General features: G+C 56.0%; 1 protein-coding gene across 1 annotated transcript; it reads left to right on the top strand.

Annotated features, from left to right (window-relative positions):
* Positions 1-1,211: 1,211 nt before the first annotated feature.
* E2F4 (E2F transcription factor 4) lies at positions 1,212-18,916 on the top strand. The gene is made up of 10 exons (XM_054049252.1): positions 1,212-1,366; positions 5,410-5,519; positions 6,282-6,470; positions 7,164-7,240; positions 10,382-10,443; positions 10,739-11,024; positions 11,685-11,876; positions 13,973-14,020; positions 16,568-16,612; positions 16,926-18,916. The coding sequence occupies exons 1-10, from the start codon at positions 1,241-1,243 to the stop codon at positions 17,039-17,041; spliced, it is 1,251 nt and encodes a 416-aa protein (XP_053905227.1). The 5' UTR covers positions 1,212-1,240; the 3' UTR covers positions 17,042-18,916.
* Positions 18,917-20,006: the final 1,090 nt, after the last annotated feature.

The raw sequence follows: 20,006 nt of genomic DNA, 5'->3' as shown, positions 1-20,006 counted from the left end.
ACGGCCGGCACCGGCCCGGGGGTCAGGGCCGGGGCCTGTTACGCTGACGGCCGGCACCGGCCCGGGGGTCAGGGCCGGGGCCTGTTACGCTGACGGCCGGCACCGGCCCGGGGGTCAGGGCCGGGGCCTGTTACGCTGACGGCCGACACCGGCCCGGGGGTCAGGGCCGGGGCCTGTTACGCTGACGGCCGACACCGGCCCGGGGGTCAGGGCCGGGGCCTGTTACGCTGACGGCCGACACCGGCCCGGGGGTCAGGGCCGGGGCCTGTTACGCTGACGGCCGACACCGGCCCGGGGGTCAGGGCCGGGGCCTGTTACGCTGACGGCCGACACCGGCCCGGGGGTCAGGGCCGGGGCCTGTTACGCTGAGGGCCGGCACCGGCCCGGGGGTCAGCGCCGGGGCCTGTTACGCTGAGGGCCGGCACCGGCCCGGGGGTCAGCGCCGGGGCCTGTTACGCTGACGGCCGACACCGGCCCGGGGGTCAGGGCCGGGGCCTGTTACGCTGACGGCCGACACCGGCCCGGGGGTCAGGGCCGGGGCCTGTTACGCTGACGGCCGGCACCGGCCCGGGGGTCAGGGCCGGGGCCTGTTACGCTGACGGCCGGCACCGGCCCGGGGGTCAGCGCCGGGGCCTGTTACGCTGAGGGCCGGCACCGGCCCGGGGGTCAGCGCCGGGGCCTGTTACGCTGACGGCCGGCACCGGCCCGGGGGTCAGCGCCGGGGCCTGTTACGCTGACGGCCGACACCGGCCCGGGGGTCAGGGCCGGGGCCTGTTACGCTGACGGCCGGCACCGGCCCGGGGGTCAGGGCCGGGGCCTGTTACGCTGACGGCTGACACCGGCCCGGGGGTCAGGGCCGGGGCCTGTTACGCTGACGGCCGACACCGGCTGACCCCGGCCCCGGCGAGCCCGGCGGGCGATCAGCTCACAGGGGGTGAAACGTGGGGGCGCAGGGGGCAAACCAGACCCCGCGGGAGGGTGGGGGGGCAGCGGCCCCGGGTTCCGCACGGGCGGGGTGAGACGGACACGCGTGGGGCGGCCCCGGCGCCGGGCTTCGGCCCGTGTCGCCGCGTGGCCCGAGGGAGGTTCCGCGCGCGGGGGGGGGGGAGGGGCGGCCCTCGCCATGGCAACGGGCCGGACCCGCCCCGGCGGCGGGGCTCTTCCGGCGGGCTCCCGTCGTGCCCCGCGGGCGGAAGCGGAAGCGGCCGGGCTGACCGGAGGAGCCGGCGCGGGGAGGCAGATGGCGGAGTCCGGGCCGCAGCCCCTGGGGGCCCCGAGCCGGCACGAGAAGAGCCTGGGGCTGCTCACCACCAAGTTCGTGTCGCTGCTGCAGGAGGCCAAGGACGGCGTGTTGGACCTCAAGCTGGTGCGGCCCGGCGGGGGAGGGGGGGCTGTCCCGGGGGGCGAGAGCGGGGGGAGGGGGCTATGGCAGGGGGAGGGGGCTGTCCCGGGGGGCGAGAGCCGGGGGGAGGGGGCTATGGCAGGCGGAGGGGGCTGTCCCGGGGGGAGAGGCTAGCTGGGGGGTAACTCTCCATGGGGTGTCTGGGGGGGCCGCAGGGGATAGGGTAGCTATTTGTGACAAGGCAGGGGTATCAATCCATGGTGGGGGGCATCGAGAGGGGGCAGGAGGCTATCTGTCCATCAGCGGACAGGGGATATCTGTCCCTGGGAGGTTGCGGAGGGGCGGGGGGTATCTGTAGGGTGTGAAGTGGTTACCTGGGTTGCCAAGTGGGGGCTGTGTTTGGCCCAAGCTGTTGTGAGGCCAGGATGAGGGGTGCCCTGTTTGGTGCCCTTGGGTGCTAGGCTGGAGGATGTGCACTGGGGGAAGTAGTACTTAGTGCCATGGGGCTGGGTGTGGGGCAGAGGGGAGGGGTCCAGGGCCTGGGTGGAGCCCTCAGTATCAGCCATATTTCTAGGGAGTAAGTATTTGTAAATATGTAAATTTCCCTATCATGAATGCATAGTGACACAGCGTGAAAGGAGTTGCCCCCACCCTTGCAAAAGAGCCGAAACCCTGCCCCAGAAAAACTCTTCCAGTGTGCCCTGAAGGCCAACACACCCGGTCTGTGTCCCCTACAAGGGAAGCAATTTCCAGAGTCAAAGTTCCCATCGCTGCGAACATAATATCCCGGATCAAATCCAGGACCTGCCAGCCCTAGCACGGTGGCTCGTCTCAGGTTGCAACACAGAGAAACAGCACTAAATTAAGCAGGACCCCAACTTGAAAGGGATACATAGATCAAAATCAACCCCTTGCGTTGTATCCGGGACCTGACAGGAAACCAGTGCAATCTGCAGGGCGCAGGGAAGGCGCCGCTAAGCAAGCGGGGCATGCAGTTCTCCACTAGCTGAAGTTTCCAAATGATCTTTAGGGTTAGCCCCTCGTAGAGCACTCTATCAGCTCCAGTCTGGAGGAGGCAAAGGCCTGTATGCTTGGGGAGGTGAGGAGCAGACAGGAAATCAGACCATTTCTGGCTGAAGCGCTGGAGAGTGCATGTACGTGATGAGATGAACATGCATTCTCTCACATCACTGACACCAAGCTGCATGTTTATGCATCACAAAAGCGCACTGCACAGTCTGTCCCCAAAGCTGGCTCACCCCACCACGTCCAAGATCACGGATGTGCAGCTCACAACACCCTGATGAGCAGCCTTTTCAACGTGGATGATTTTGGGGGGCAGAGAAGGAGATTCAATATGAAAAAAGTTGCTTTGGATAAACTGAAGCTAGGATGGGGCCTGGAGAGAGGTAGAATGGGGCTGCGAGGGGCAGATTGGAGGGGGTTAAGCTGAATGTCCTTCCATGGTGCTGGGCTGCAGCCTCTACGCCTGGGAGCTGCTGCTTATCACGTTGGGGTGTGTGGTGGGGAGGGAGGAGTAGGGTGCTGAAGTGACATTTGAGGTGGGCATCTGCCTCCCAGAACTGTTGGCACCTATGAGAGGCTACTGGCATCCTCCAGGTCAGTAGAGGTGATGTCATTTACCTCAGGTGGTGGCCATGGGGAGAAGCTCCCAGCTGCGTCACTGTCCAGAGAACTAAGCCAGTGGAATGAATGCTCGCTCTTCAGACCTGGGTCTCTCTCTGGGGTCGTCTGTCTGGGCAGAGGCACTCTAGGGAGCTGGATGAATCTCCCTGGGATCTGCAGTGCTGCGATTGCTGCTCTAGGCAGAAGGCATGGATGTAGTCATCCACTTGGGAGCTCAGGGAGGGATGACTGAAAACAGGAGGCTTAATAGATCTGGGAAGGGCTGTGGCCTGCTGGCTGAGTGCCGATCGAAGGAAGCCCTTTTGCATCCAGGCATGGCTAGGATGCAGCAGAACTCCTCTCAAGCTGGTCAGAATTTCGTTGATCAAATGTGGGTTTTGCTTTGGTTTTTCTGGAACATGCTGATTTGTCAGAAGTGAAGCTTTTCACAGAACCTGTCCGTTGTGAGGAAACTGTTGTCAGGCAGGTTTTTCAGAACCAGTCCGAGAGGGAGACCTCAGCGTAGCCAATAGCATGGTGGTTAGGACTGAGGTGATGCCTGAACCACTGGGCTACAGAGTCATTCTCTCTTTCTTTGGCCCAGTGAATATTTCATGGCGTTTAAGGCCAGAAGGGACCACTAGGTCATTTCATCTGAGCCCTGTACAGCACAGGCCACCACGCCACCCAGCCCCAAATGGAACAGCTCCAACAGATCCTCTCTGCTGCGTCACCCTTCAGTCATATTTGGATCTTGCTCTCACTGAGGCTCCACTCATGGGCAGATAGTGGGAAGTCCAAGTGCCTGTGCAGTCCAGGTCCAGTGAATCAGAGATGCAGAGTGACCTGTCTTCTGTATCCTGCTATCAAATACAGTCCAAAGGCTGTCGCTCTCTCCCCAGAATTCTGTGGTACCTCCATCAGGGAGCCCTTGAGACAGATCAACAGTTACTCATTACTGCCTTTCTGTCCTGGGAGGGAAAATAACCGAGCTAAGCAAACACAGCCATACCTACCTCGCCTGTGGCCTGCGGAGGAGTCATCCGTGCCTTGTACTGTGTGGTATTGAAGGTAGCCTATGGGTAGAGAATTGGCATAGACGCTTTATCCTTGTCCATTGGAAATCTTTGTTCAGAGTAAGCAACACAGTCTCCATCTCCTACCTGTGCCTAAACCTAGGTCTTGTCTACACATGAAAGTTCTACCAGTGCAACATGCATCAGTGGAGTTACACCCATATATATCACACCAGCTGTGTGTGTTCACACTGGTGACCTCTGTCTGGCTTCAGGCATATGCAGGAGGTGACCACATATGTTTACATTCTGTCAGAAAAGTGGTGTGTGTTTGCTTCAGAAATGGCTGGCAAATGGGAGTCACGTTTGTCAGCATCATTGGAACAGATGAGTGGCTTCGGGAGCACTGCTGTGTAGAAAGGTGGCCAGACATGTCTGTTCGGCAAGATCCAGTGCAGTGTGGCACTGGGTTTGTTAGTACAGACAGGTGATGCGTCCACATTGGCCCAGCACCGATGTAATACCCGCTTATGTGGGGTTACTTGGGATGGGAGCTGGAGTCAAGGGACTCGTGTGTTAACGTGCAGCAGTTCCTGCCAACCGAAGGACAGTTCCACCAGTGGAACCTTCTTGTATGGACACTGGGCCTTACATCCAAGAGAGTCAAGGAAATCGGAGAACTTTGGGTAGTACAAGAGCTGCCTCGTCACAGCCTCCCTAATCTGCTTAAAAAAAGAATAGAGCCGGGGCTGAAATTTTGAGGGCCAAGGGGTGGCTTTTTGTGCATGGGCTGAACAATGCCCATTTGAGAGATGCTGGCGGCTCACCTGAGGGAGGTGGTGACACTTTCCACCCAGCGTCATGGAAGTCAGGTGGAAAAGGCCTGTGGGATTATCTAGCCCATCTCCCTGACAGTGCAGAACTGTTGCCTTTAGTAGACCCACTTTCTTCTCTCTCCCCCACACCTCCCCATTCCCTTCCTTCGTACCCTCTGGGTTTGACCAGTCAAGAGCATGCATCCAGTTTGCAGGTCACCACACAAAGCTTCCCTAGAACGTCTAGCCCCAGATGGGTGTAACGTGTATTCCCCTCCCAACATGGCATTGTCCTGGAGATGAGCCATCTGCATGGAGTCCAAAGGAGCTGGGGAGGTGGCTGGGTTTGGTGTGTGACTGATGAGGTGTTAGTGGGTTGAGAAATTGGATTGTGGGGCAGGTAGAGTCAGTAACTGGGTCAGATCAGTGATAGTTTCGATGTCCCTGGGAACAGTGTCTGATCTGTAATTTGAGAAGTGGGGGCACAAAGGGCATGCGGTGGGAAGCAGCGGGGGCGGATCTGTAATTGGGGTGATGTAATGTCCGTGGCCGTGGGGGGCAGAGTGTAACTGGGAATTTCTGGAGTCAGCCGTCCACCTCTAACCCCCAGGCAGCAGATACCTTGGCGGTGCGGCAGAAACGGCGAATCTACGACATCACAAATGTTCTGGAGGGCATTGGGCTGATCGAGAAGAAATCCAAGAACAGTATCCAGTGGAAGTGAGTGACTGAGATGCTCTGAGAAGTGTGGGGGGATTCTGGGAGAAGAGTTCCTCTCAATGCTCCTCTCACTTTGAGGCCTTGCCCACAATCCACTCCCTGTTTCCCACTCTGAAATTTCCCACCCTTGCTACCGCCTGCGCAGCTCCACCTGCGGCGGGAATGGTGGCAGAGGTAGTAGAGCCATGGCTTCAAGCATCGGTTGGCATGCTGAGTGCAGTGTCTGCCAGCTGGTCTACGCTAGCGCGCCCCTAGCTGAGCCGCGCCAGTAGTGGCTGTGGGGAATTTGAGGGGGAAATGCTAGTGTACACACGGGAGCCATTTCTCCAGCGGCTGAGGTATGTAGGTCTTGCTTCGGGTGCATGCTAGCTACTTGCAGGGGCTTTGACCAGAACAGATGCCTCCACCCTTACCCTGGTGTTGAGAGAGGAAGGATTCTGCCCCCAGTAGGAGGGTAGGCTTTGACCCTCTTGTACTGGAAGGAGGCTTTGGTGGGGACATGGGAGGTCTGGGGCCTCTGACCCTGGTGTACGATGGGAGAAGGTGAGGGGAGCTGGGGGCTCTAGCTGTGGTGCTGGAGAATGGGTTTGGCACTGCTGGGAGCTGGGGAAGTGTGAAAGAGCTGGGCTCCAACCTCTGTGTGTCAGGAGAGGGCTGGGAGTGGCTCCTCGTTCCAAGGCGGTGCAGTCAGTGCCCTCTGCAAGTTTTTTATTTTCTCCTTTAATGAGGCTGGGCCACTCATTCCTCTCTCTGTCTGCACAGAGGTGTGGGCCCGGGCTGCAACACCCGCGAGATAGCCCACAAACTCATTGAGCTGAAGGCGGAGATAGAGGACCTGGAGCAGCGCGAACAGGAGCTGGAGCAGCAGAAGATGTGGGTCCAGCAGAGCATCAAAAACGTCACCGAAGACGTACAGAACAGCAGATATCCTTTCAGCCCCCCCAGCTCCCGGTTCGGTTCCTGCTGCTCTCCCTCTTCTCCCCCCAGGCTGGCTGCAGGCTGGCTGGGCCTGAAGGGACGGTTGCCTCTCCCTCCAGTACTAATGAGCTTACATGTCTATAGCACTTTCTCATCAAATCCCGCAAAGCATTGCACAAATGTAACTTGCACAGCACCTAGCAGGATGGGCTCCTGGGAGTACGCTCGGACAAATAATTCGTAATAATAGCCAGCCCTGAATGCATCCACATCTGGGGTAGCACACAGCAGCTGATTAACAGCGTGCTGTAACATGACCCAGCAACAAGTAAAGCAAACTATCCATGTGCCCCTGCAGGGAATGTTTGGGGAGGCAAATGTAATCAGCTGGGTTGGAATTTCCCCAGGACCACTGGGGACTGCTCCACCTTTGGGGAAGGTGTGTTAGGAGGTTCAGAGATCACTTCTGGCCCTGTGGTGTCCCCTAGCACCATGTTGAGGCATCGCTTCAGTACAGACTCAGGACAGAAATGCCTCTTTCTGACTCATCAGTGCTACATTCTCAGGCAGGTGGTCTCTGTGAGCGCTAACCCTGCTGCAGGTAGACCTCCTCTGCAGACCACTTCAGAGGCTCTGGTGCGGGCATTTAGCTTCTAGGAATTCCATTGTCTGCATGCAGGAAGGAGACACTACACCAGGTGCTCTTTGAATTCTGTGTCCCCACAGGAAGCTGCACCTTTTCTCCTTAACCACAGGAACGTTAGCCTATGTGACGCACGAAGATATCTGCAAGTGCTTCACAGGTGAGGAGATGGTGCTGGGCCCCTGACTGATCTCCCATGGCCTGAGGCAGCAGACCTACCTGGCTGTCCCAGCTGTGCTCCCCCATTTCCCAGGAGGGAGATGGCTGGTCCCCAAGATGTGCTCTCTGTGTCCTCCGTGAAGAGACAGTCCTGCATCTTCTCCCACAACCCCAGGGATCAGCTGCCACTAAATTCAAGCTGCATCTTTGCATTCAGAGGAGTCCTATCTGGGAGTGGGACTGTTCTGTGCAAGGTGTAGACCATAGAATTCCAAGAGCACACTTGTAGTAGGGGGCTGTCTGCTCTGTCCCTTTGTATCTGGGGCCATGTTATCCCATGGGGCAAGTTTTTAATTGCAGGATTTCAGCTTTCCTTGGCAGGTCAGCCCTTCCTAGGGAAGCCATAGGAAAACCCTCCCCAGGCCCAAGATGCGCTGCTTGCCAGCTGGAGGTCTTTGCATATGACTGAGAAGAGCCAGCATTCCTTTTTCTTTGCCTCATTTGTACAAATAAATGCCTTTATTTCAAAGGCCCTGGTAGATCCAAGGCCCTACGTGATTTCGCCTCCCCCTGACTGTTTGCTCCTATTTCTTTCAGCGTTCCTCCCAGTCCTCTTTCCTTAGTGCACCTTCCGTTGTCCTCCCCTCTCTTGACTCTGCGCCTGACCTCATGTCGCTTCCTGGGCTTGCAACAGTTTCTCTACCTACTCACCAAACTCTCTCTCTCCTCCTCAGGAGCCACCTTCTTCCAGGAATCTTCTCTCGTTTTCCTTCCAGTAACTTGTGCACAGCAACCCTCAGCTTCCTGCTGTGCCATGTCTGGTCTCTGACTCCTTGGGGCAGGGATTGTGTAAGGCACCAAATAACTTGTAATCGCATGGGAGGATGTGAGGGGACAGAAGTAGACAAATGTTGTGTGGTAGCCATTATGCGTGGGAGGCAATTGAGCTGCAAGAGAGTCTAAGAGAGTCCAGCGGTTGCTTGTCACTCCTGCTCTTCAGAGCAGATTTACATCTGAAGCCAAACCTCACTCTGCAGTGGGAAGGCCTCGCAGCTGGACTCGAGGTCACCGATTGTCTTTTTGGGAGCGGATCTGAATTATTCGACTGTTTTAAAACAGACATCTCAGCCTGTCTCCTCGTGGTATTACAGGATGATCCCAGCTGGCCTCCCGGGGTGAAGCTGATCTCTGTGTAGGAGATCTGACTTTCCACTCTTGGTGATCTTTGGAAAGCTGTTTTGCTGGGTCTCTTGTATCACAGCCTTGTACTTCAGGCTGAATTCCAACTTCCATTCCACCTTGCCTCCTTTTCTCAGGAAATGACTTGTGGGCTGAAGTTTCCCATGTTTGGCCCTATCTCAAATGTGAATTTGTTTTGAAAAACTGAATGAAAATAGGCTGCGCGGTTTCTTAGACTGAGTGGAAAAAATACCGATTTACCTTATGTTGCTAGCTTAAAATTTTCACTCAAACTCGAAAAAGATCAAGGCACAAACATCAGACTTGGCTTGTTTCTTGAGATTTAAAGTTCAAGGCAAATTTGAAACCTGTTTCAATAGTTGTAGTAACATTGAAAGTTTGGAATTTAAGCCTGTACTTTAGGACTCTTCTGTCCATATTTTAATGTGTTTTAAAGATGTATTTGGTAAGGATAAATTGCTGAAGATTCTTCACTTTTCAAACGCCACAAGATTTGGCAATAACTTTTGTAAGCCAGGTTGCTTTGGGCCAGGGAATTTACAAGGAGAGCCGTTAGCTACTGGGCTGAGATCAAAGAACTTTCTCTCCCACTGTTCTTCCTTTTTTGTGACTTTTGGGATTTTCCTCCCTTTTACCTATTTTTATTAATAAACCATGAGAAGTTAAAGGCAAAAAACGAATTCGTGCCATGTAAAGGCTGAAATGTCAGTCACACAGAGGCCAGCATGAGTGCAGCTGTGCTGCGTGGGTATGATAGTTCTAGTCTTGTTTTCTGTGTTAAACGTGAACTCATGTGGTGTTGGTGCCAGCCAGAGCTGACGGAAGGTGTGCAGTGTAGCTAAATTAGTACTACAGGAGGAGCAGGAATGCTGGGAATTTCCTGCTTACTGGTGGCTCGATATTGCACAAAGCTGACTTGTTTTCAGTTCCTATGACTACGTGCACATCTTTGGAAAGAAAGGTGTTAAACATCAAAGATCCTCCAAGGCGGTGGCATTCCCAGCTCAGCTCGGCACATGCTGGGTATGGGCCCCAACTGCTCCCTTTCTTGCTAACTTCAATAACTCACATAAACTTTGACCTGAACTTGGCTGTTTCTGTGGTCACTCCCTGCCCAGGTCTCTATCCCTGCCCCTAGCTCCCTTTTCCTCTGGAGACGCTCAAACCCTCTTTTCTTGCTACCAGAGTCCTAGCACTCGACATAAGAGCTCTGAATCGCTGGCAGGGTCCTAGGACAGCTACCTGGAGATCATATCTGAGTGCGCGCTCGCTCTCTCTCTCTCTCTCTCTCTCTCAAAGGATGAAAGCTTTGGAGTCAAGTGTCTGCGATCCTGTGTTGGCCCTACTGACAGCTATTGCTGGACTCAGCGTCTGTCTGATTTCTGAGCTTCGCTCCCTGCCTGCTTGCTGTCCTGTTGGCCGTTTCATTAGTGGCTATGGGGCACGTTTAAAAAACAGTGCAAACAGTGTTAATCCACATAACTCCCTGTTCCTTTGGCTCAGCGCTTGGTGACTGTGGAAACTGAACTGGGGCCTGGTGCAGAGACTAGCCCTTCCTCGGGAATCCGGCTGTGTCAGAGGGCTGAGCTGCAGTGCTGGGGCAAGAGGGGGAATCTCCAGGGAGGAGGAAGGGCATGCCACTCAGGATGCCCATACTAAGTGTTCTCGGATCATCCTGGTCCTGCCCTGGGAGGGACCTCCATGACGTCAGAGTGCGTGCGCTCCTGCCCGTAGCGCTCTGTTTTCTGTGTTTGTTTAGTGTGTTGGGCCAGGGGTGCATTGTGAAGGATGGATGGTGATTCCCCAGGAAGGCAGGGTGGCCCAGCCCTGGTTGGTGGGAGTGCGCAGGAGTTCTCCCGGGAGGGGCTGGGTGAATGACAACCCACAGTGGGCCCAGCAGCCAGAGGTATCCCTTCGCGCGCTGACCAGTTTGTTTTCACAGGAGACACCCTCCTAGCAATTCGAGCCCCGTCAGGCACTCGGTTGGAGGTTCCCATTCCGGAGGTGGGTGCTGTGTTCGATCAGGCTGGGATGGAGGTAGCCTGGGTTGGCTGGAGTTACTGGAAGGATGTGGGCATGGCTTGCTTGCTGTGCTGTTGGGGGGGGGAGGAGGATCATTCCGAGTGTGCTGGAGCAGGGGTAGCTGTGGGAGGAGAGGGAGCAGCTGTCTGAGGGAGGGAGGAGCTCCTGTAGCATGCTGAGCCATTCCAGAGCACGGATATTGCCCCGGGAAGCTGAAGTCCTGGTTTGAGGACTGCTGTTAATTGTATCTGGGTACTTTGCTTCCTGATTTCCTCAGGGCCTGAATGGACAGAAGAAATATCAGATCCATCTGAAAAGCACTAGTGGTCCAATTGATGTCCTCCTTGTAAACAAAGATGCTTTGAGCTCCCCCCCTGTGGTGCTCCCTGTCCCTCCCCCTGAAGACCTCATTCAGTGCCAGCCAGTCGTGCCCGCTAAACCACAGAGATCGCCTGTTGCCCACTTCCAGGAGGCATCTGTCCCCAGCAGTACGCACCCGTCCACGCCCACACCGACCAGCACTCAGGACCACAGCCCCGCTGCACAGAAAACAACGAGCCCAGGTGAGCAAGGAGTGGGCTGGTGGCCAGGCGAGTGGGAAGGTACCAGCTAGGAATGGGGGAGGGTTTTTAGAAGCACTTTGGAGTTCATATGGGAATGCTTCCGAATGTCCAGATACAGCTGAACGTGGATCTCCCCCGTCCCTGCCAGAGTTGTTCTGTAGTCCATTGGATCCTCCCAGCTCCGCCCTACGTCTTCCATGACCAATGGGCTGTGGGCATATATGGGAGCTGAAGTGCAATGACTAGAGCACTGAGTCAGTAAATTCCAGCCCTTACCTCCTGTTCTGGTTGGGGCCAGGCTGGCCGTCCCCTCACTGCAGTGACCCCTCTGCTACCTCCCAGCCAGCCGGCTGGGAGTGTGATGGAGACAGTGCTCTCAGCCAGCAAGATGCCAGCAGGTGCTGGGGGCAGTGACTGCCTCTGGGGGCAGTAGGAGAGTTTAGGACAGCGAGTCTGTGTGCTAGGGACGCAGGCTCGTCCGGGGGAGAGAGAACCAGGCAGAAAGCCGTCCGTCTGTGGACGTGCCAGTGTCTGTTGCACTTAGGCCAGGTTTGTTAACGAGGGGGCAGCGGCTGGATTTGCTGGGGGCTGTGGCTGCTGCTTTGGGGTCACGTATTCTGGAGTCCCCTGAAATCTGCCTCCCCCCCATGTATGTAACAGAATCCAGCGTTTCGGCAGCAGAGTCCAAGAGCAGCAGCGACTTCGACCCTCTCAGCTCAGTGGCCGCGCCAACCAGCCAGCCGCCGGTGTTAGATACGCAGCCGCTCCAGTCATCTGCCTCGCTAGACAGCAGCTCCGTCCTGCCCAATCCCTCTACCTCCTTTGAGCCAATCAAGCCAGATCCCACAGAGAGTGAGTATGGCCTTGGGGGACTCTGCCGCAGCCAAGGGGCTGAAGTGCTGTTGGCGCTGCCCAGACAGGGCTGAGTTCTGCTTTGCTTTCTGCTGAGAGGCTTCAGTCAAGCCTTGCAAGCTGGGATCTCAAGGCAGGGGCAGGCAGATCCCTGCACCCCTGGGGGAGCTGTGTGCACGGCAGTGGCGAGGGTGAAAAAGCTGGCGGAGATGGCTCTCTGGTGAGACGCTGTTTACTGTCTGCGTTCTGAGGCTGGTAGCAGACGCTCTGACCTGAGAGGTTCCTTCTGGATACCCATCTATCCCTCCCGTTACCTTCTGCAGTGCTTTGTCCAGTTGAGAGCCCCCCTGGACTGAGGCATTCAGCCGTTCCCTTGGGACTGTTCCCTAGTCTGTTGGGAGGGTTCTCCTGATAACTAGCCTCCCTCTCCTCTTAATTTCATCCCAGTCCTCAGGATTACAGTCGCACTGAGTCTCTCTGTAGGGACATTCATCTAACGTATTCACACTGCTCTGCTGAGAGATCCATGGGCATCACTTTGCCGCCCCAGGAGCGCAGCCTGCTCCGGGATGGGACCTGCCGGCTGTTTCACGCAGTGCGGCAGCGTAAGCCGGAAGTGGAGCCGTATCCCTCTAGGGACGTGAGAGAAGCCGAGCTGGACTACAGCCCAGCACTGCAAACAGCCTGGCTCTGTGGGGAAGGGCTGGGGGCTCTTCCATTGTTGGGCCTGGTCAGGAGAGACAGGCCATTGCATGGACCCCACCCCGCAGTGTTGGTATTCCACGCTGTGGCCAGAGAGGGTGGGGAGGCCAGTTGTGAGGGTGCTTGCCTGGGACTCTGGGGGTCTGGGTTCAGTTCCCCGCTACACTAAAGACTGCGTGTGTGACCCTGAGCCAGTCACTCAGCCTCAGTTCCCACACCTGTGTGATAGCTTGGCCCGGCCACGCTGGGGTTGACGACACGTTCGTTAAAGAATGTGAGGGGCTCAGGGGGCTCACGGAGTGGCCCGTAGATAGGAAGAACTCTGGGCTGCAGGTCCAGGAGCACAAGAGGGACCAAGGGAGGGATTCCCAGGGTTGGGGTTGCACCATGTTAACTGATGGCTCCGCAGGCCACAGCTGTGAGAGCTCCTCAAGGTTTGGGCCTTGCTGACTTGGTCTTGTGGTGTGTCCTGGCGACTAATTGAAGTGGCTGTGGTGAGAAGCATCAGACAGACTAGGACATAGGGCAGAAGGAGGGCCAGGGGAGAACAGTATCCCAAGGAAGAATGAGGAGACTGAGATAAGGAATGGGTCCAGTGTCTGGCTGTGGAATAGTCTCCAGGGAGCTGCTTGGTTTGCTGAAGGCCAGGCTGGACAGAGCACTAGGTGAGCAGAACTGTGTGTGTAGAGTGACCTGATGTCTTGATTTTATAGGGATAGTCCCGATTTTTGGGTCTTTTTCTTCTATAGGCTCCTATTACCCCCCAACCCCTGTCCTGATTTTTCACACTTGCTGTCTGGTCACCCTATCTGTGTGCTCCTCCTTCCTTTGACCTAGTCTTGTACTCCCGAATCTGAGCTGATGTTCAGGGGGGAAAACGCACTTGCCCTCCTGGTTGTGAAGAGAGCCTTGAAAACATGACCCAGGTGTCACTGCTGCAGTTTTGTGTTCCTGAGTCTGCAGACAGCCTGAAACAGCTCCGAGAGTAGTAAACCTCCAGCTTCTTAGTATAAATGAAGCTGCTGCAGAATTTTCAGCTGGCAGCACCAGCGGGGGATGGAATGCAGGGCGCCTGGTGCCTACTTTACTTTCAGCTTGCCATGTTGTCTGGCAGGCTCACTGTCTGGGAGCAAGCTGTCCAGGCAGGCAGGGGGGCGAGCTCTTCTGGGTCACTTCCTCTCTCGTTTCTCTGAGTCTGGGACCCTCCCTCTGCAGAGTTGTGGGGACTCGGATGGATGGCAAGCCGTTGCTGGGAGAACGTGCGCTGGGAAGTGTGCTGGGCCACAGTGTGGGTGACTGAGGACGGGGGCTCTAGGCGGGGCTGGCGTGTGCTGTTGTATTTCAGACCTTGGATGGTGCAATGCCAACTAATCTGGTTCATTGTCTTTACACAGTGCTGGAACTTCCCAAAGAACTCTCGGAGATGTTTGATCCAACACGAGGTACACTGATCCCTCCCCACCCCTGCTGCCCTCCCTGTGCTCAGGGGAGAAGGGCTCTGTTCTCCCTCCTTTTCTCAGCTCTCCTCTATTGGTCCTTGGCACAAGAAGGAGGCCGTGCACAGGAGTCCTTTCAGGTTCCTCTCGGGACCTGGTTGTATAAGGCACCTGCAGTCTCTGTGCTTACTAGATGCTGAGCGACCTCTGCTGGAGGCTTCTGGGGTGACAGCGGTTAATCTGTTCAGACTGCCGCCGTCTATACTGGTGACCAGTGCTGCCAACAAACGGGTATTGCCAGCGCATCAGACATGGACCGAATCTCCCCCTCAACCCCCATACTAACATAAAATGGTGCCCTAGCCTCCCCTCCTGCCTGCCCGCGTCTGGACTAAGGTGATAAGTCAGACCCTGCTGGTATTGTTTCAGTTGTGCACACAGGGCTAGTGGAGTGGGGGACCGGCCTAGACTAGTCTCTGCTCTCTGCAGTCTCCCACAGTGCTTGTACTGGTGCTGCCGGAGACTGGCCATGGCGGGTTGTGGCTCTCGTCTCGCCCAGAGACTGTCCCGTTGGCACCATGGGTTAAAAAGCCTGGGGCCGTTGGCTAATCCCCCGCAGCGCTGAGTGATGCAGCTGAACACTGGTACCAAGGGTGAGGAATGCTAAGGAAGTCAGTCTAATGTAGGCAACATGGGCTTCCTGTTGCTGGTTCTTCTCACCGGAGCTGCTCTCTTGAGCCCCTGGCACGGTGTTTCCTGGCCTTGCTGTGAAGATGCCAGCTGGCCTGGCTGCCTCCAGAGAACAAGCTGAGCACATGCCGTTGCTTTGCAGCACTGGGGCACGTCAACCAAGTGCAGCACATAGTGTGTCCCGCTGCCGTTCGGCAGGTCGCCGCACAAGAGCGGTCTCCGTGAAGCGCTCCACTCACCCTGCCGGGCCTGCCGGGCGGGCTTCAGTCACATGTTGTGAGCTCCCAGAATAGACTCCGCTGGTGGCCCATGAAACCCTCTGTGCCAAATCCACATGTCCAGCACCCCTCTGTGCTTTGGGCTCCCGCCGCCAGAGCATGCGTGTGTGACACTGGTGAAATGCAACCAGGCAGCAAATCAGGCTATTCTGTATGGGCCGGATAAACAGCTGTAGCACCCCAGCCTGCCCTTCCTAGCCCACTGCTGGCAGATGCGCTGTGCCGGTACACTAGCGAGCGCCATGCCAGTGCCCGCAGGAGATAAATACTCCCTGTTCTGTGCGATGTTTTCCATGATGTGGAGAGGGAATGCCCCAGATCCTGCAGGGACGGTAAATGCAGCAGCAGGGGAAAGGTGCAGTTTACCTCGGGGGCTGCTGGTGAGACGTCCGTAGAACAGTCTCTTTAAAACAACTGGTTTGTGCAGTGCTAAAGCATAGGTTTGACATGCGCAGTGACTACTGGACCCAGAGAGATGGGGCCTGCAGCAAATCTCCCTCCGACCTTCGCGTCTCTGCGTTCTAGCAGTAACATGGCCTGGGTGCTGGGTTGGTACTGATGGCTGGGCAGTTAAAGTTCCTGCCCACTGGCGTGCAGGAAGGCCAGGAGGCGTCCTGTTTTTCATTTTATATGTGTAGCTTCATAGCTTACCGTTTGGTTTTCAGTCATCCCACCAAGCAAGCAGGATCTCGGCAGTGCCCGTGTTACCATTGCTGTAGGAGACTTAACAACGTGGATTTTGTATTTAATTTCCCCTTTTTTAAGAAAAAGGAAAAAATACTGCATGGTTTTTGTTTTGCAATTCCCTCTTTGCTATGCTGAATCGGCTGGGGGAGGGGCAGTGCTTCTGTGGCTGTTTGCAGACCATCTTCTGGGGAGCGGGGAAGCAACGCATCGTGGATGTGGCTGTCCAGGAGTATTGATTGTCCTAGGAGCTAGTTGGTAAAATCTCTTTGTAGGTGCACATGGGCACAGCTTAGGTCGAAACCTGTTCACATTTTGACGACTGTCTTGGTTAATGGAGAGAGAGAGACCGTGATCAGACGCGTGTTTTTAATTGCTTAGTTTTTATTTTTCTCTCCCTCCCCAGTAAATCCCCTGCCCCCACACATGCAAGCAGTCACTTGTCCTCAGTGAGGACTGCGAACTTGCCAAGTTTCAGTGGGCCTACTTTAAAAAGACACTGCAGCAAAAATGGCTAAAGAAGTGTTTGGAATATGTTTAGGCTGGGGAAAATGTGCATTTCTGGTACTGTCCCCGACCTGGGCCAGCTGGGGGCGCTGTCCCAGGGACGAGGCTCAGTCCCAGACCTGGGCCAGCTGGGGGCGCGGTCACAGGGTTTGTCATGCTGGAGCAGGCACAAGAATCTTGCAGGATTTCTTGGCCCAGTTTCCCTCTGCCACGGAGTTAATGGCTCGAGTCCTGCGCTCCTATTTGCTCCAGAGCTACCTGTAGTTCAGGTCTGAGACTTGGCTTCCGTGATACTGGGAGGAAAGAACTTGGGGGAGGGGAAGGGTATTGAGGAAAAGCGAGACTAGGCGCTTGGAAAGCAGAGTGCGCCCCTCACCCTGCTGTCTCCCCCCAGAATGTATGAACTCCGAGCTGCTGGAAGAGCTGATGTCGTCCGAAGGTGAGTTGCTGGGTTTTGTTGCCTCCGGACTCTCTCTCTCTTTTGGGGGGTGGGGGTGGGAGTGGCTGTCGTTTGTACGACGTCTGGCATTCGGGGGGCAGCCCCACACTGTCTGGCACTCGGTCCCCCCTCGCCTCAGGCAGAAGAACTCTGAGGACAGACTCTGCCCTCCGTTTCCTCTCCTGCGAAGGAGGAGTGGGATGAGTGTGAGCTGAGGTCTCCCTGTGACAGGACTCGGAGGCTCCAATCGGGGGTGGTAGGTGGGATGGTTCCTGGGCTTGTGAACAGCAGGACCCTGCTTTCTCTTCAACAGTATTTGCTCCCTTGCTCCGCCTCTCCCCTCCCCCCGGAGACCACGACTACATCTACAACCTGGACGAGAGTGAAGGCGTCTGCGACCTCTTTGACGTGCCTATCCTCAACCTCTGACTGCCTGGTGCAGCGGCCGGGCTGGTGAACGGACTGGTTTGTAGCTGGCTTTGGAAAGTCTCCTTCGGATTCCTTTTGTGCTAGTGCTGGAGGAGAGTCAGAGGGGCTCTTGGCCGGACTAGAACCAAGACATGGACTTGTGGACTGGGAGCCTCCCCGTAGCTTCTCTTCCCGTGTTGCACATGCCAGGTCCTCGAGTTACCTCACCCTGCTGCATCTGTGTCTCCACTGGATCCCAGGCCTCTTTCGAAAGGCTCCGTGTTTGAACCTTCCCCGTACAGCTTTGCCCATGTGCCTCTCAGAGCTTCTTCCCATCCGCATGCCTTGGATTTCCTGCACTTCCACAGGCACTTTGCGTCTCCTAGGCATCAGCTGCTAGACAGCGTCTTAGTCTGATGGCCAGAAGTAGTTAGCTGAACCCGTCAGTGGGCAGCAGCCTCGGCCCCTCTCCGATTAGGGTGGCCATGCTCGGCTGTGAGCTCTGGTCCGCAGTGACTCCAGTTCATTTGACAAGTGACAAGCAATTGGCAGCTGCTGGCCGTGCTGCTCCTGGGGTCCAGGAGCTGAGCTAAGTCCTGCATTCCCCTCGCTCTGCCCCCCCTCCCCCCGCCCCGCAGAGTTGGCGATCCTGCATCAGGCCTTGTTAGTTAAACCTCTGTGCTGATGCATGAAGAGGCTCCATTCCCACTCCCTCTCCTGGAGCTGTGCTGAGGGGCCGTTTTTTCTGACGTCTGGGAATCAGTCTGTCCTCCCCGCCTTGCGCTCGAGCCTGGGTTGGCGTGGACCCATTCGGTAGCACTTTGCCATGACAAGTTGGGTCTGTTTTAATGAAGCACAGACAGCAACGTCCTCTGAGGCAGACCAAGCATCTGCTCCAGGGCGGGGCTCGCCAGTGTGTTAGGGGTTCTTCCCCTGGGGCCGGATGCCTTTGCTTTCCATTCCTGATCTGGTGGCAGGGTGCTACCTGGTGTGATGCTCTCTCTGCGTCTCCCCCCTCCCGCCCAGCTTTTCCTCATCCCTTGTTAATGAAAGGTCTCCTGTAATTGTTGGCGATTTGAGGCGCTCTCTGCCTTGCATGCCTCTGAATGTTGGCCATTGGAGTAGAAAGCCCCTCTGCAGGTCTCTGAGTTTGCACTGTTTGCCAGGCTCCACCTCCCCCGATTCGGGATTTGAGAAAATCTGAGCTTTGCACTTTTTTCTGGAACATCCGGCTGCAGCAGCTCTCCTGCTTCTGCTGGCCGCAGAGCTGCTGGGGCTGGATCTAGCAGTGCCACTGCCCTCAGCAAACTGGCTATCCTCTAGCAGCTCTAAGCCCCCCCCCAAACGGTCGACTGCTCCCATTAGCTGCCTGGTCTGTCTGGAGGATAGAGCCAGCTCTGACTGCTGCCCAGTCAGGAGATCCGGCGGGGAATGCGCCCTTAGAGAACAGGTATTGGAAACCCTAGAGGAGCAGGTGGGGGCTGGGGTGTCTCTTTTCCCGGTTCCGCTGCCAGCAGTGAGCAGCTAGTACTGGAGAGAGAGATGAAGGTCCCAGAGGGACAATAGGCCTCCAAATCCAGTTCCTAAACCTCGCTCCTCTTTTGCATGGGAGCTGCTTGGAACCTGGGGGGCCAGCGTGTGCATTAGCCTAGACTCCATGGCCTTTGTGAGTAGCTAGAGTTCTCTGTGTACTGCCTGGCCTTGCTCTCTCCTTCAAGCTGTTGATCTCTTGCCATCAGTTAGATGATGTTTGGAAAAGATATTTAGTGAGAATTTACAGTAACAAATGAACTTGGATTCGTATATAAAGATTATTTTTATACCTTTTGCAGCAAAAGAAAATTGCCTGTAATATTTGTACAGTGTTCTCGGAGTGAATAAACTGAACCTTTCAGAGCCGCCTGTCAACCCTTGGCACAACCAAGCGTCGTCCAGTTGGCCATTTCTGCATTAGCTGCCCTCTGAGTGCTGGGCTTGGCGGCCTGCAGGCCTCGAGACGGGATACCCTCACTTCCGGGGGGCTCCTGGACCTGCTGCTGTTCACCAGCTGTGGCCGGTCTATAGTTGGGGTTAGTGTGAGCATTTTACAGTTGTCAGTTTGTGTGTGGGGACATATCCACTGCTCGGACCAAGAAGTGAGGAAATCCTTGGCTGGGGCCTGTGTCCCTGGAGCTCTAACCACTAGGGACAGAGGCCAGCAGGGCCATCTCCTGTGCATGTGCTGTGCCCCGCATACCCGTGCGGAGGTGCAGTCTGCTCTGTGCCTGGCCGTGATGGCAGGGGGAGGGGGCTCGAAAACATTCGGTTTAAGAGCGGCTTATCTGGGTTTAGCGTCTCCTGGCTCTTAACCAGTTGAAGCCAGAGTTCACTGGCCTGCTTTATGCTGAAGAACCGTGTGCAGGTAACTAACTGGGTATGGATCCGCCCTCCCTTCCGAGCTGAGAGCAGACCTTGGTCCTGGGCCCCGGGGAACCTGTTCCCCCTTCCCCGACGAGGGCTGGGCAGCGGGAGCAGGCAGCAACTGGCATGCACAGGTGGCCATGAAAAAATGGGACCCTGACTTAGAACTAGTCCTGCTGCCATAGAGGGAGGACTGAGCCACAGACCAGCCCAGGAGGGAGCCAGGGCTTGGCCTAAGTGCCCCAGGATGCACAAAGATCTGCATCTGAAGAAGTGGGTTTTTTACCCACGAAAGCTTATGCACAAATAAATCTGTTTAGTCTCAGAAACAAAAGGGCACAGTAAAAGAACCCAAAATGTATTTATTTCATTGAATTACTTTCAGGTGCATAGCTCCTGAGACTTGCAGTCTTGTGGTTACTCCATCATGGGGTTGTATATCTAAAGTAAATATTCCAGTAGAAATTTGCCATTGAGAAGCACGTCATATAAGAGAATATAGGGGCCTTTAGGCAGGGCCGGCTCTACCATTTTTGCTGCCCCAAGCAAAAACAAAAGCTGCCCGGACTGTGCCACCCCAAGAATG

Source organism: Malaclemys terrapin, chromosome 14 (genome assembly GCF_027887155.1).
Source record: "Malaclemys terrapin pileata isolate rMalTer1 chromosome 14, rMalTer1.hap1, whole genome shotgun sequence".
In the NCBI taxonomy this organism is placed as follows: domain Eukaryota; kingdom Metazoa; phylum Chordata; order Testudines; family Emydidae; genus Malaclemys; species Malaclemys terrapin.
Note: the sequence above shows the minus strand (reverse complement) of the source record. Positions and strands in the feature narration are given on the sequence as shown.

Coding starts and splice junctions, on each gene's coding strand:
- E2F4 (XM_054049252.1), top strand. CDS start 1,241: ATGGCGGAGTCCGGGCCGCAGCCCCTGGGGGCCCCGAGCCGGCACGAG. Junction 7,241..10,381: donor TATCTGCAAGTGCTTCACAG/GTGAGGAGATGG, acceptor TTGTTTTCACAG/GAGACACCCTCCTAGCAATT. Junction 11,025..11,684: donor ACAGAAAACAACGAGCCCAG/GTGAGCAAGGAG, acceptor TGTATGTAACAG/AATCCAGCGTTTCGGCAGCA.